This window comes from Tuber melanosporum (genome assembly GCF_000151645.1).
Source record: "Tuber melanosporum whole genome shotgun sequence assembly, scaffold_48, strain Mel28".
Classification (NCBI taxonomy): Eukaryota; Fungi; Ascomycota; class Pezizomycetes; order Pezizales; family Tuberaceae; genus Tuber; species Tuber melanosporum.
In genome coordinates, this window is record NW_003299093.1 from 692028 (window position 1) to 706391 (window position 14364).

Consider the following 14364-nt stretch of genomic DNA (forward strand, 5'->3'; position numbering starts at 1 on the left):
CCATCTGGCCCCCTTGCGGGACCCACATATCGTCATAAATATCTGTCCTAGTGGAGTCCTGTGACTATAATACTACAGAATTAAAAGTCTCAGATTAATAATATATACATTGCTACTATTAGTCCAACTTAATCCTGTTTGCAGAATATATCAGAGGGCACCTTCGGCCAGGTTTGGGAAGTTGAACGGAGTAAATCTGTCTACTACTTAAAATGTTACTAGGCTTTAAAGATAGAACATCTTTGGTACAAACTGTAAGTAACAGGACATTTCCACACAAAGATGCGATATTGAATGTTAGAAGATCTCTACAAAGAGCCAACACATTCTTATCCACCCTATGAAAATTAAAAGTGTCTAGAACTTCAAGGAATACTATTAAAAAAGTCATTAAAACTTCATAGAGTGTTATAACTAAGTCCACAGATGCATCATAGTCACGAGAATTACCCCTAATACCAAACAAGGATGAAAGCCCTGTTACTTAAGACAATCAGAAGTTGTTGACCGCGGAATTATCTGCCAGTCGGGTAGAATAACCTTCTGCGAATTAGCAGAAAGTTATTCAGAGAATATTTGTTAGTTGCATCAGGAGTTATGGAGAATTAAAGTCAGCAACCTATAAAGGTTTCACCTAGGACTAGGTACTCCTGCAAACACAACCTGTAGATGAAACTGATTATTTTATTAATAGGGGAGACAATTGGGACCAATTCAGTTCAACTTGAGAACTAGGCCATAAGTCTAATAACTCTGAAGATCAGATAATTACTATTGGGAACAGCACAATTCCCAATTAGCAAAATAGTAATTACTAAAGAGGGTGTGATAGTTTTCAGAGTCTCCTAGTATTCACACTTCAGGAGAATACCCGACATTACAAGTTATCATTAAGAAGGTACATAATTTATTTGAGAGATAGATGTAGTCTGCAAATACTCAAAAGCCGAATATAGATATCGAAGTACCTCCTGAGCTTTTTGATATCATCAAGCAATGGAGTAGAGATATTAACAATATAATATTGTTTTACAATTTAACCTTACTTTACTCTTAGTAGTCATAAACAAAAGGAGTAACCCTTTGTGTCTTCCTAGACAAATATCTGTCTACAAAACGAATCCCTATTGGCCTAGACAATTCTGAGTCTATACAGATAGTCTCCGTCTAACAAGGGCCTAAGTATTTTTTTACAGTAACATGCCAAACAGGCCCTAAATCAAGCTAAGGAGTAGCCTGACAGAGCCTTTGACTCTAGAATCGACCAACTTATTTCTATGAACTCTTTGGTTCGCAGGAACTCAATCAAACGTACATACTTTAAATTTAGAAAGCATGCTGTGAATGAGTTCTAGTACTAGAACCATCACCTGACTTTAATTAGTCTATATCATAACGACCAGTAGTAGAGTCCTTTCGCAGACCGTATTCCGAGGAGCAACCTCGACCCAGCAGGAGGTCAGAGACCGATTCTCGACTTCCCTCACCATGACAAGGACCAAAGTAGAGACCACCCATCGAACAAGATGGTCAAAGGCCACACCAATATCCGAGCAACCCAAGGGCGAATGAATTCGAGGCAGGCATGGTCTCCCCCCGGGGGGCAACGCAGGAACGCGCCGAAACCAGAACGAGAGCACAACTCTCAGGAACCAGCGCAACCGCTCAAACAGAGTTGCCGGGAGGCGGAAGAAGATTGTGAACCCATAGGGGGCAGGGGAACTGCAGAAGCACACATCATTTTCCCTCCCTCTCTCCAAAAAGAACTGAAATACTACCCGGCTATACTTTGGATATCCCCCTTCCGGGTGCCCTTCAAAACGAGAGGAAACCCCACCACCAACGGCCCCAGGAGACGAAATGAAGTAAAGCAAAGTTCGTCCGGGAAACGAAAATGTTTGACCAGGCTGTGAGGATGTATAAGGAGGGAACTACAACGTCCAGGCGAGGGCACGAATTCGCTAATCTAGTAGTTGGGTTGCGGGTACTGGGAAATGCCGCCCAAAATATAGCCGCAGCTACAGTCTAAATACCGTACTCACTTCTTTACTTAGAAAATGTGCTCGCTCCCGGCGGGTCCGGTTCCACATCCGGGTGATCGGGGGTGACTCGGGGTCTGGAATTAGGCGAGGCCAACCTTATCAGATCAGATGGTGTGCCGGGAGATGAGATCAACTGTGCCAAGAAGCTAATCCTGCAAGTAGCAACCAAAACAAATGACAACAACAACAAAGGTCAACTGAAGACACCCAGACCTATTCAGCCCTCCTCTTCTTTCACTCCCTCAGACACGAGCCTTTCTTTCGTCCACAACAATCATTCCCCTCTTTCCCTCGCGCACCCTATTTCATTTACATTCAACCCTTCTTTCCCACAGAGTCTCGACCTGTTGATGTCCGAGTAGATTCCCGCTTCGTGTAATATTTTTTCCCCACCAATACCGCTATTGTGAAATTGGAAAATTATCTCGAGAACAACACAATCAAAGCAATTTTAGATCGCCAAACCCGTTACTATGGCCTACTGTGATGTAACAGACACCATGTCTGAAAGTCACGTCTCTCTTCCCTCCAACATTCACGACCCGGAAAGTGACCGGCTACGCCTCGGACGCGAACTGGCGCGCGATTTTGGCCACGATTCTTTCTCTTCCAATTCGTCATGCGGGGGTGCAAACGACAATAACAATGGTGAAGAAACCGACACCCTGGGATCTTTTGACATATCAAGAGATGCTCGCGGAACCTCTACGCGCCGGGTAGACATGCTACAACACACGCCTACAATTGACTCACGGTTGTTCTCACAAGAGTTCGCAGACTTCACAATGGCTGGCCGCGATGGTGATGATGAGGAGATCACCGATAGCATAGAGATAGGAAGAGGTGGCAATAACGGCTCTGATTTAAGGTCGGTAGACTTTTCGTCGTATATTCCGTTCTCCATTGGAGCTGGTAGCAGTAGGAGGCAGGATCGTAAGATGCCTAGCTTCTTCTCTACCGTCTCACCAAACCCTCCTGTAAGGCTACAGATACAGAGCATCTCGAGCACACATTCAGACCCCTCCGAGTATCTACAAGCCTCAAAGCGAAGGAGCGGTGCTTCCACCAGCAACAAACCAAAGGAAAAGGCCAAACTAGGCCAGGAATCTCAGGGTTTGGGTGGTCTCACAGGATTTGATTTGTCACAAATCGAATTATCGACCCCGAAAAACAAGTCAAGGGGTCGATCAAGGCTTGCGGCGACTGGGACAGGGACTGGTGCTTCAAAGATATCTGATTTTGTTTCAAACAGTGGTAGTGGGGGCTCGCGGTCACGATTCCGGGGCGGGCAATCGAAGAGCCCGCGCGACGAACATGGAGACACTGCCTCGGATGTCGGTAGTGTTTCTGGTCGAGCCCCCCCCTCGAACACTCGCTTCGCATCATCAAAGCCAAGACAAATCTCCTCAAGCAGCGTACCCGGCGTAGGTGTTCGTGGGAATCGGATGGCAAAAGATGATGATCTGACCGCAGATGTACCTGCAATCGTTGCCAAAGCTCGGAGAACGGGCTCCGGCACTGACAAACCCGTCCCAAGGTCTTTCAAGTCTACCGATGCTTTCCTGCAGGAGCTAGGCCTGGACGGGCACACCACTACAACGGACTTGAAAGAAAGATTAGACAAGTTGAAAGATGTTGATTCCGGAAGGGCGCCTGGGCTTCATAAACCTGGTGATGAGACTATTGGCATTACCCAGCAGTCTTTTCTCCTCCCACAAATGTCGGATCTCTCAGAACTTATTTCCGGCTATCCCGGTGATGCAACTAGGTTTTCTCGCAAACGTACATCCGGGGGATTTCCAAAGACCCATAAACCTCTCGAATCGATTCCTGTTCCTCATGACGAGCGTGCAATCCTTATGGCGATGAAATTATTACAAGACAAAGTGGAAGCTCTCGAAGGCTCCAAAGCAGAAGCTGAGCAACAATGTATGCATTTGGAACATGAGTTGAGAAGGAGTGAGATAAGAATTCGCCAGGAGCAACATCGGGCAAAGGCAGCAGAGGACAGTCTCATAAGAAAGAGAGGTGGGGATAGTGCATTTGGTGGAAGCAATGACGGCGACGCAGAGGAGAGAGCGAAAGAAAAAATGAAGTTAGAACATCAGATGGAGAAGCTCAGTGCGTTATCGCTTTTATCCCTTGCTAAATGTATTTTCGCTTACAATAGTGCAGAATTGGAGACCACCATTAATGGCCTTCTCACTCGATTGGATGCGCTCACTCGAGAGCTCGAGGTTTCTAAAATTGCCTTGAGGCATATGCAAGAAGAGCGCAACTCTGCCATCAACTCCGCTGCGATGACAATTTCTACGAATGAGGACCTCAAGGCAGTAAATGAGGAGCTTCGAATCGAGATTGCTCACCTCCGACAGGGGCGCTCTGATTACGATTTCAGAGACAAGGAGTGGAAAATTCGTGAAGATAGGTTGCGGCGGAAGGCCCGAGAGGCTAGGGACGCCGCTGCAGTTGCTGAAGTTGTGGCAAGAGACACAGCTAGACGTGAAAAGAGCAAAGAAGCTGCAGCAAGCGAAGAGTCTGTCATGGCCGAAAGACGCGAGCAACGGACAAGAGAGAAGGAAGCCGAAAAAGCAAGAGAGCGTTTGGACATCGAAGAGAAGAAGATTGCCGAAGAGCAGAGAGCAAAAGAGAGAATTGCATTGCAGAAAGAACGATTTGACAAAATGGTTGAACATCAGCTTAGGAAACTTCGTCCGGACCTTTTCATGGCCAGATTGGATATTCCTGCTGCCCCGTCATTGGCTGTTAACCGGGTTTCAGTACCGGAACCGGTTAGACAGAGAAGGGAAGGAGTGCAAGCACAGAGAAGGGGAAAGAAGGATACTCGTTCCAATGAGGCCCGCGGATATCCTGCTATTAGTGATAGCGAGGCATTGCTGATGGATGCTCAAGGCACACAAGCTACTTCCGGGGATAACGAGCCAAAAGATCTTTCGACCGGTGACGATACTGTCATGTCTATTTCTGTGAGTATAATCACCTATTACCCTTCTAATACTATTTTCTAACCGCTGCGGGTAGCCCGATGAGATTAAGAGGATTGCAAAAGAAATTAATGCTGAAAGGCGCAAGAGAAAATTAGCTGTGACACAAGAGCCGGCACTGTCCGGTCTGGTGACGAAAGCCCAGGCGAAGAGGGCCGCAACGCCGAAAAACCCAACCAGGAAGTCCGCCAAAGCATCTGCCCCATCAACCGAGAAGGTCGAAGAAACTATTGCTCCTGTTAATCGCAAACCTGGCACATCCAACAAACCTGCCAAAACCGTCAGAATCGCTAAGAGCGATAAGGGCGGGGCGGTCGACAACTCGGCCCAAGTCACCATGACCCTGCCCGCTCAACCCCAGGAGCAGCCACAAACTTCGGCCATTCCATCTTCTGATGCTGCAGTACAAGCTTCCCAGGCTTCCCGAAGGCCAAGGAGAAGGAGAGTCGTTAAGAAGGTGGTTTACTATTATGATGAGGAGACTACGATGAGCTTCCCTGTTGAGGAAGAGGTTGAGGAAGAGGTATCTGAAAGCGAGGATGAGGGGGCAGAAGCTTTGAATGGGCAGGCTCGACAGCAATTGCCCGTGCCAGGCCACGATGAAGAGCACACATCCCATGAGGAAATGTCTTATGAAGATCCCATGACTCTCCAGGAGTCCATGATTCATTCACCCCCCCCTGCCCCTCCCGCAGCGGCCCAACTGACACCTCGAGAAACACATGACGTCCAAATTATGGTTGATCACCTTGCCGAGCATGATCCTGAATCCTGCACCGTCTGCAAACGCATTCAGCAACTGAGACAGAAGGAGCAAGAACATAAGATGGCTAATCCTCTGGCAGATATTGATAATTCAATGGCATTCCCCGCCCCTCCCCTTGAGCCTGTCTCTACAAGGAGACCGGGGAACACTAGGTCATATGAGGAAGAAGCAACTCCTAGGCCATCACAAGCACCAAAAACTCAGCTAAGTAAGGTTGTTCGTCAGCTCCAAGACGAGTTTGCCCATATTAAATTGTATGCTCCTTCACTATTTCTTCCTTTTATTTATTATCACGCTAACTTTTTTTTCCTTTGAAACAGAACGTACCAAAACAAGGCGGAGGAGTTCATGAGCCTAGACCCATCGATGGGGAAGAGACGGCGCAAGGCGCTCACTGGGGAGATGAACGAACTAGTGGCAGAGATGGATTACAAATGTGATCAAATATACGCATTGTACGACGTTAACGAGGAGTTTGCCGGGAGAACGGATTCCGATGATGAAGACGATGAGGAAGAGGAAGAGGAAGAAGGCGAAGAGGAGGACGAGGGTGACTTGACAGAATGGACAATCCCAGAGTCATTTGCCCTTGAAAATGGCGAGAATGGCGATACCGAAGATTCTGCTGGTGATGAGGAAGAGGAAAATTAAGTTTGTCATTATAGCTAGTGCATAGTTGTTCTCGTGTTTAAACTATTGGAGTTATGGGTTTTTGGGTGCTTTTTTATTCATTATTGTACTATTTTTTCCCTTACAAATGGTTTCAAGGATGTATAGTTCCATTAATGTTATGGGGGCCGGTCAATGGTTTTATTTTATTCTATTTTTTACCGTCGTATCATACTTGTGGTTTTGTACCGTACATCTGCTGGAGTAAATGTTAGAGTCCTCGAGTGATAGACAATGAGTGCCATGTCACTCATGCGACGTGTTCCCTAACACTTTGATATGTACGGTATCATATCTTGAAGTACATTCCTTGGAGCAAGGATAAGTGAGGAGGCACAGAATTTGGAATATTGACTTTGACATATAGACTCCGGTTCCCTCGAAAATGCTCTACTAAAGCCGTGCTCGGTTGGTTATTTTTATGCCATAAAAGTGCCATAAAAAATGTTGAGATGGAAAGGGTGTTCAGCATGGCCTAAAGTATGCCATATTTTATCATAAAAATAACCAATCGAACAGGGCCTAGGGCTATCTGACGGTGCTCTCCATGTATATAAATAACCGTAAGCGTTCAAGTAAATTTATTCCATTGGTGGGGCGGGCCAATTTTCACATATCAGCACCCATTTGGCCTTGACAAAGCTCTCTGGCATCCGCTTGATGACCATTTCTCTCGAAAATGATTATTATAATTTTTCTAGAGTCTTCCAATATCCCATGCCGTTTATTACTGTACATAAGGTGTGTATTTGATGATAAGAAACAGTAGAGAAAGGGAAGGAGATGAAAAATTGGACGTCGGTGGAATCTATGAAACAGCGTCACTAATCATCAAGTCTGTATATGTTTTAGCTCTCTTCTCCTCCTCTATCCGTGCGGCCTCCTCGTCAACAAAGAAAGTGAGGCCGGAAAAGGCCTCGAACAATGAGCGACCGTAGTACTCTTCAACGAAGTAACCACCAGCCTGCGCTGCCGGATCGTTTCGGACATTCTCGAGCCATCTGCAATGATTCAGACATCAAGCGAACCACAACCCGGAGGAGGAAGGGAACGTACTTATTTTCGTAATAGTCTTGAACGATATAGTGTTCGTTAACATCACTGAGCCCGCCAAGAGGATCGAAGGGGCCATCTTCAAGGACTCTCTTCCTGGTCCCCGCCAACAGCGAAGAATTCAGCAACGATCGCCCCTCAGCCAGACTTTTCAACTTCATCTGCTCATCAGCCTGCCTCCTCTTCCTCTCCCCAGACCTCTTCAACTGCACCTCCTGGATAACCTTGACAGCACCCTTATCCCCACTCGCCAGCGCATTCAAGGTGGCAATCTTCAACTCCTCCTGTTCCCTGCGCTCCTCCTCCCGCTCCCTGACCGCCATCTCCCTCGCCAACCTCTGACTCTCCTTCTCCGCCTCAGTAGCTTGTGCGAACGCCATCATCTCGGCAGCCTGTCGGGCCGCATTAGTACTAATAAGCTCCTTATTCGCCGCCTCGTACTCGAGAAGCTTCGCCTCGGTCTCCTTCACGTCGATCTTGTTCACCAAATTGAACGTGATCTGCTCCACCTCCTCCAGATAGTCATTGTACTCGCGCAGGTTATCGAAGTCATCCTGGCGCTTGTTGAAGGTCAGCGCCACCCGCTTTCGCACGTCGACCTCGCGCTCAACAGCTACATCCTCGAAAGTCTGCTTGCGGAACTTGTTCTTGCGAAGCGTCTTGCCGCACGCGATCACGGGGCAGGGAGCTGGGCCTTGCATGAATATCCGGTCGACACAGGATTCGCACATTTTGTGGTAGCACACCGGGTTCATGAGGAAGCGGATGTTTGGATTGAGGTAGCGGGAGGATTTGCATACTGGGCAGTTTTCGTCTGGTGGGGTGGCGGTTAGTATTTGGGTTGTGCTCGTGTAGCGGATCTGGATATAGATAGAGGGAGGGAAGGGGAGGGAGAGAAGAGGATGGGGTGCTGGAAGACTTACCATCATCATTGAATAAGGGGTTCGACATTCTTGGGCTTTTATTTACTTCGGTTGGACCTTGACCTTATGGGTGGAGTGGAGGGAGGGGAGGTCTACGGGCAGGTTATGCCTTAGTTAGTGGAGTTGTTGATTACAGTAGGGGTTTTCAAAGTTAAAAAGGTAGAAAAAACTTAGCTTACTTTGTTGTTTCATGTAAACTTGGCACACCCAGAAACAGTTAATTTACCATTACTTTACCATACCATACAATACTTTTTTTACTTGTAGTTCTAGGGGTTTTCAAAGTTAAAAAGATGATTTCTCAGTAACGAGTAAAGTGGAAAGTTGCATTAGGTTACTTTATAATGTTAGCCAATCATGTCCCCATGTTTGGGGTAGCATATTTGAATACACCAAGGTAACTGAAGGAAAATGTGTTGTGGCTCAGGTGGTACTTACAAACATTGTGTAAAGCCTGTTTTATCAATAAGAAGTCAACATCAAGAGATTTTTACCACAGAATGTAGATAATTATTTCTAGAGTTATTGAAAACACTTTAGGGTTTTTCATCATTTGTTTGTGCTTTGTATACTGTTTCTGGGTTTTGGTAGGGTTCAGTAAAATAGAGACCTGTAGCTGTTACTGACCTCCAAACCTCTGTCTCTACCAGTAAAAAAAGTATTCCCAAGTTTACATGAAACAACAAAGTAAGCTAAGTTTTTTCTACCTTTTTAACTTTGAAAACCCCTAGTATGGTATCATATGATACCTTACCTCACCTCGCAGTAGATTAGACTATAACTCAAGCCGCCGACCAAAACTTAGGTTAAACAGAAACTTTCGAGGATCCCTCCTCCCACAACGCTGAAAAATATAAGCAAAGACACAAAAAAGATAGTGAGAATATTATGGGGCAGAAAACTATAGGGATGTCACTCCGTGAACCATAATCCCTCCGGTAATTGGGCGTATCCTCTGATATGTATCATATAATGCGATATCCCAGGGCCGGCGGCGAATGGGTTAGGGTTACCTCGGCTGAAAGAAAGCCCTATGTCACTTTTTCCGCCCACCCTCTCTCCTTGTTTCTCCACACTCTCTCGCACGGCAACTGCCTTCCCCCTGTTTCCCCCCCTATTCCCCACTTTTCGTGAATACCCTCATAATCGCCATGCCCATTGAGGTAGAGCGATCACTTGAGCTTCATCGTCAGCGTCTTGAGGCTTCGCTGGAGAAGCTGAGGAAGGCACTTAGGCACTGGCAGATTTCCTCTGCCGAGTATGAGGCATTGAGGGAGGAACTACAGGTGCTACCTGGTGATGCTACGCGTGAGGATATGGTGAGAAATATTCTGAGTAATCGTTTACTGAGTTGGAAAGGCTGATTCAAATGAAGTTGAAAGTTGGGAGTGGGTTTGGTGGGACTGTGGTTGATGAGGAAGGTGTGTTTTATTTGGCATTCTTTTGCATTTTTTTCTGCTCTTCTCCCTTCTCGTTTGAGAATAGGAGGCTAATTTCTGGTGTTTAGATGTGAAAGCACTTCTGGGAGATAACGTTGGCATAAGGAGGACAGTTGATCAAGCTATCGCAGCAGTGGGTCACAGAATCAATTGTTCGTTCCCCTCAATACTCTTCCTCCTTGGGATCTGACTCTAACGAGACAAAGATGTTCAGGAAAATGTGGATAAGGTTCAGAAACAAATCGATCAAGGCGAAACTGAACTGGCCCCCCTCCTCGTTGTTAATGAGCCAGATGTGGGTTATCCTTCAAAACCATCTCCGGCCGCTTCACCACTGACAGCTCTGTAGCTTAAAGCAGAAGACGGCTTACCAATTATGGATATTCGTGAAGAATTAGATGAGGATGGGAACATTATCAGTCAGTCGCCACGCCCCGTCTCTACCACCCCGTTGCCTGCGAGATCTTTCTTGAGGCAAATAGCTAAGCTACATAGATACTACTATCAGCGGAGCCGACCCCAGCTCGGCGAAGGCTTTGGATACTACACCACTTGAACAGCTACAGAAGATGGTCGGAACGGATGAAGATGCAAAGGAACAGAAGCTTCCTGTTGAAGCTTCAGAGGAAACCTCAGAAAATAAGCCAGCCGAGGCGTCTAAACCCTCCCCCCAGGTGCCATCCCCAAGTGCGCGAAAGAGTGATAAAACCCCAGCGAAGGGCGAGCTAGATGGCGTTAAAACCATATCTCCTAAAGATGAAGAGGGTGGTGGCTTTGTTAGAGTTCTCGACGATCCAGTTCTGAATGAGGAAGACTTCGTAAAGGAAGTACCGACAGATTCACCTGAGGAGGCCGAGATGAGAAAACAGATGCTCAACTATAACTTGCAAGAAATTGGGGCTGTAGTGGCGGAAATCAACCTTGAGGACGAGGGGATATATTATGGGCATGAAGGCGACTCAAATGAAGAGACAGATGAGCTGGATTCTGAGGATGAAGACCGCTATGGACGCACTGCTACCCGGGTCATCACTCTCGAATATCAGAAGGAAATGGAGGACTTGGCCCGCAAGATTAAGGAACGTGGAGTAGTGGCAAGGGCCGCAGAGGCCAAGTTGCGGGAGGAAGAGAGTCAACGGAGGAAGGATGAAGCAAAAACCCGAAAACCGAAGAAGAAGAAAGGTGTCCGGTTCGCCACTGAGCCAGAGATATCTACGGCACCGCCACCCATGCCTGACTTCCCGGCACCACCGTCAGCTCATAACACGGAAGATGCTCTTCCACTATTGGTTGATCTGCTTGTTATGGATGCCATGCGGAGAAGCGGGACGGTCCCCGGGAACACAGCTCCTGTAAAAGAGAAGGGACCCAGCATCTTCAAAAGTGAGAAGACTAAAGTGCAGAATAAAAAAATTGAAGAGACCCCTGAACGGGTGGTTCCTACATCAGTCATTAGCTTAGATGTCATGGAACGTTCTGCAGATGACGGGCCGACCTCACTTGAGCCTCCTGCGTCGAAATCACGGAAGGTTTCACGGTTCAAGGCGGCAATGGCTATTCCCCAGGACGATGATGTTGACAATGATGCTTCGCCTCCTAAAACCAGTACGAATGGCTCCGTTATTGAGCGAGAAGTGTCTGAATCTGCTCCTGTTCAGCCACCTGATGAATTAAATCCTCTTACTCACAGGTCTGAGGTTGCAGTTGAGTATCACAGATTAAGGAATAAGATGATACAGCAGCAGGGTGTATTTGTCGGGAGTGGGGAAGAGATGGCGAAAGTGCTATTGGACGATAATGGAGAAACCCAGAAAGTTAGCCGATTCAAAGCGGCAAGAATGAAGGGATTGCTTCCATCATAGGAATAGCTTAGAGGGAGATATTAGCAAGCTCAATAATACTTACATCTCATATCGCAGCTAGGTATAACTGTACACCCATCACCTTCCCACTTTCACATGTGACTCCTGCCCCTCTTCATTCCATATCAGGTTCCTCTGTCCACGGAGTGAGAGAAATAAACACGGGAACATCGCTTTAAGAATGTTTGGTGGTTCAATCCATCCGCTAAGCATAATTCGATGAGATTCCAAGATTAAACTTTATTCAGTAGTTATGATACCAGGGTCCTCTGATGTGCGTCCTATAAAGCCGTTGGACGCGACAATTCGTTTCACCCAGGACATTTTTTTTCCTATGTTCATTGCCCCCATGGTGGTTAAAGGAGGGGGAAGATGGATAATACAGCATTGAGCATATAATACCACAGCGATAATAATAAATTGGTTTTCCCTGTTCGAGAATCTGAATATGATGATACTAGCAGCCCTGTCTTACAACCGCAATCCCAAGAAGAGCACATGTTACGACTTCCTCCTCTCCCTAGCGGCCCTCTCAGCCCTCTTCTCCTCTTCGGCTAGCTCATCCTGGCGAACTTGTTCCTGGTACAACTTATCCGCATGCATCTGAATCCTCTCATCCACCTCAGCAGACCTCGCGAAATCTGACATGTACCCCATGGCCTGCAAGAACTTCTGCCACCCCCCTCCCCATCGTTAGCTCCCCCCCTCCTCTTAGGAGAGATTTAACATACCGTTTGCGTAGTATAACAGTCCTGCAACCGCCCCTTCTCACCACCACACCCACGCGCCTTCTGCGCGAAGCTGCCGTGGCGATAGCATTCGTGCAGTGCGCTCTGCTCGCCCACGCAGTTCTCGAGCGCGGCGCGCGCGATCAGGCTCTTGCGGTACTTGTACGCCTGCAGGATATCGGCAAGTTGTTCCTGTGAGGATTTCGACGCTTGCGTGAGGCCTTGCGGGGTGTATTGGGCCCAGATGTCGGCGTAGCGATCGCCGTAGGAGGAATTGATGGTCCGGGGGTCTCTTGTGGGGGTTTCCGTGGTTTCTGGGGTTGTGGGGGTGGGTTTGCTCGAGGGTGGTGGTGGTGGGGGGGGCGAGGGGGGCTTTAGTGGGGATTCTTTTAAGAGGAAGTCCCGCAAGGCCGGGTCTAGATGGCTGAGTGGGTCGGATGAGCCGTCGGCGTCCTTGGAGGAGGAGGATCCCCAGAACCAGCCCATTGTTGTGGGATCGAGGTGTAGAGGTGTAAGTTGCAATGGTTTGTGGTGGGGTGGAGGGGTAGAGGGAGATCTGGAGGTGGGTTATGTTCGTAGGGTGGAAACCTAACCTTAGAGGGATGATCATCACAGGATTAATTTATTACCGGTTAGGCTTGAGAAGTGATCGGTTCAGGTCGAGGTAAAGATCTAGTGATAGAATCGCTTCAGGCCCATTCCCGCCTAGCTCCTAGCCAGCCAGATACCGGTAGCCGCACTCGGCACTAGCAGTTCTCATTTATGTGAAATACACTCTGGGCTTGAATGCTTGTTGTATTTAGAACTATGACACTTAGCAGTACCGGCAGTCTACACCAGTATGATACCTGGAAAAAACCCATTTTGATCAGATTCTTAACAACCTCTACGAAACTATTGAGTGCCAGAATAGCACCACCAGCACAACACCAAAACGTCCTAAACCAGGAGGAGTACCACCTCTACGTGCCATTAAGTGTTCACCAATGGTCACTCGAAGCCTGCCAGCCTGGCGATCACGTTTCCGGGGGGTTTGCCAAGTCTTTTCCACAGCCAACATGCAGCGCGAATCAACACCCACCAATCCTTGACGCGTTACTCTTCCGTTTCCCGTCAACCCACCCGGAGGTTTTTTTTTTTTTAAAAAAAAAAACCTTTGTTCACTCTTTCCCTCAATATAGCAATGGCTTCATCCCGTGAGTATCCGAAAATTGTGTTCGAATATTCGGCTAGAATAATGTGCTAATTTTGAGGCAGAAAATGAAAGATACCTAGAGCGACTGGCTGCGCGACAGAGAGGTGCTGGGTGAGTTTTGATTTTGTTATTGGTGTAACAAGTTCTACTTACCAAGGTATTCCAGAACACACAAGATCCAGAATTTAGGATTTTCTATACAGCCTCTTGCGCCGCCTGCCCGTCCGGCGGTAGCTCCTCCTCCAGCAGAAGCTCCTCCACTGAAACAAGCAACACCGCCAGCAGGTCCAGTACGAAGGTCGCCGAGAACTACCCCAACTCCCCCACCACATCCTTCAGGAGAAAAGAGGAAAGCAGGTTCGCTATTGCCTTCTTGAGATCATGCAGAAAGTGTCTTAACCTTCCCAGGTCCCTCATCACTCCGAAATGAAACTTCTTCTGGTCCGGAGGAGACGCCTGCGGCTGCGCTCCCGCGGCGAGTATCACCGCGTACACAGAATACACCTGCTATTACGCAAATCAGATCGTCTTCTTCCCCTATTGATACCCCGACGAATTTTAAAGCTACTAAGGCGTCTACGAGGGCTAACGCTACCAAACCGGCGGTTGCTGCTGTGACCCCAGTTCCAAGGGGGAAGAGGACCAGACAACCTAGCCCTGGGAAATTTGTGAACACCCCCGA

The 14364-nt window shown here is 47.6% G+C and overlaps 4 protein-coding genes; 2 read left to right on the forward strand and 2 right to left on the reverse strand.

Annotated features, from left to right (window-relative positions):
* Positions 1-3487: 3487 nt before the first annotated feature.
* GSTUM_00008580001 (uncharacterized protein) lies at positions 3488-6670 on the forward strand (the record flags this gene model as incomplete). XM_002840137.2 has 5 exons in its annotated part: positions 3488-5029; positions 5085-5504; positions 5592-6067; positions 6134-6275; positions 6393-6670. The coding sequence occupies 5 exons, from the start codon at positions 3488-3490 to the stop codon at positions 6462-6464; spliced, it is 2652 nt and encodes an 883-aa protein (XP_002840183.1). The 3' UTR covers positions 6465-6670.
* Positions 6671-7134: 464 nt separating this feature from the next.
* GSTUM_00008581001 (uncharacterized protein) lies at positions 7135-8467 on the reverse strand (the record flags this gene model as incomplete). XM_002840138.2 has 2 exons in its annotated part: positions 7135-7483; positions 7539-8467. The coding sequence occupies 2 exons, from the start codon at positions 8465-8467 to the stop codon at positions 7291-7293; spliced, it is 1122 nt and encodes a 373-aa protein (XP_002840184.1). The 3' UTR covers positions 7135-7290.
* Positions 8468-9543: 1076 nt separating this feature from the next.
* On the forward strand, positions 9544-11813 carry GSTUM_00008582001 (uncharacterized protein). XM_002840139.2 has 6 exons: positions 9544-9777; positions 9834-9879; positions 9966-10049; positions 10104-10192; positions 10247-10316; positions 10393-11813. The coding sequence occupies exons 1-6, from the start codon at positions 9610-9612 to the stop codon at positions 11757-11759; spliced, it is 1824 nt and encodes a 607-aa protein (XP_002840185.1). The 5' UTR covers positions 9544-9609; the 3' UTR covers positions 11760-11813.
* A 370-nt stretch (positions 11814-12183) lies between these two features.
* On the reverse strand, positions 12184-13041 carry GSTUM_00008583001 (uncharacterized protein). XM_002840140.2 has 2 exons: positions 12491-13041; positions 12184-12431 (listed from the first exon to the last, which is right to left on the reverse strand). The coding sequence occupies exons 1-2, from the start codon at positions 12971-12973 to the stop codon at positions 12261-12263; spliced, it is 654 nt and encodes a 217-aa protein (XP_002840186.1). The 5' UTR covers positions 12974-13041; the 3' UTR covers positions 12184-12260.
* Between the last annotated feature and the right edge of the window lie 1323 nt (positions 13042-14364).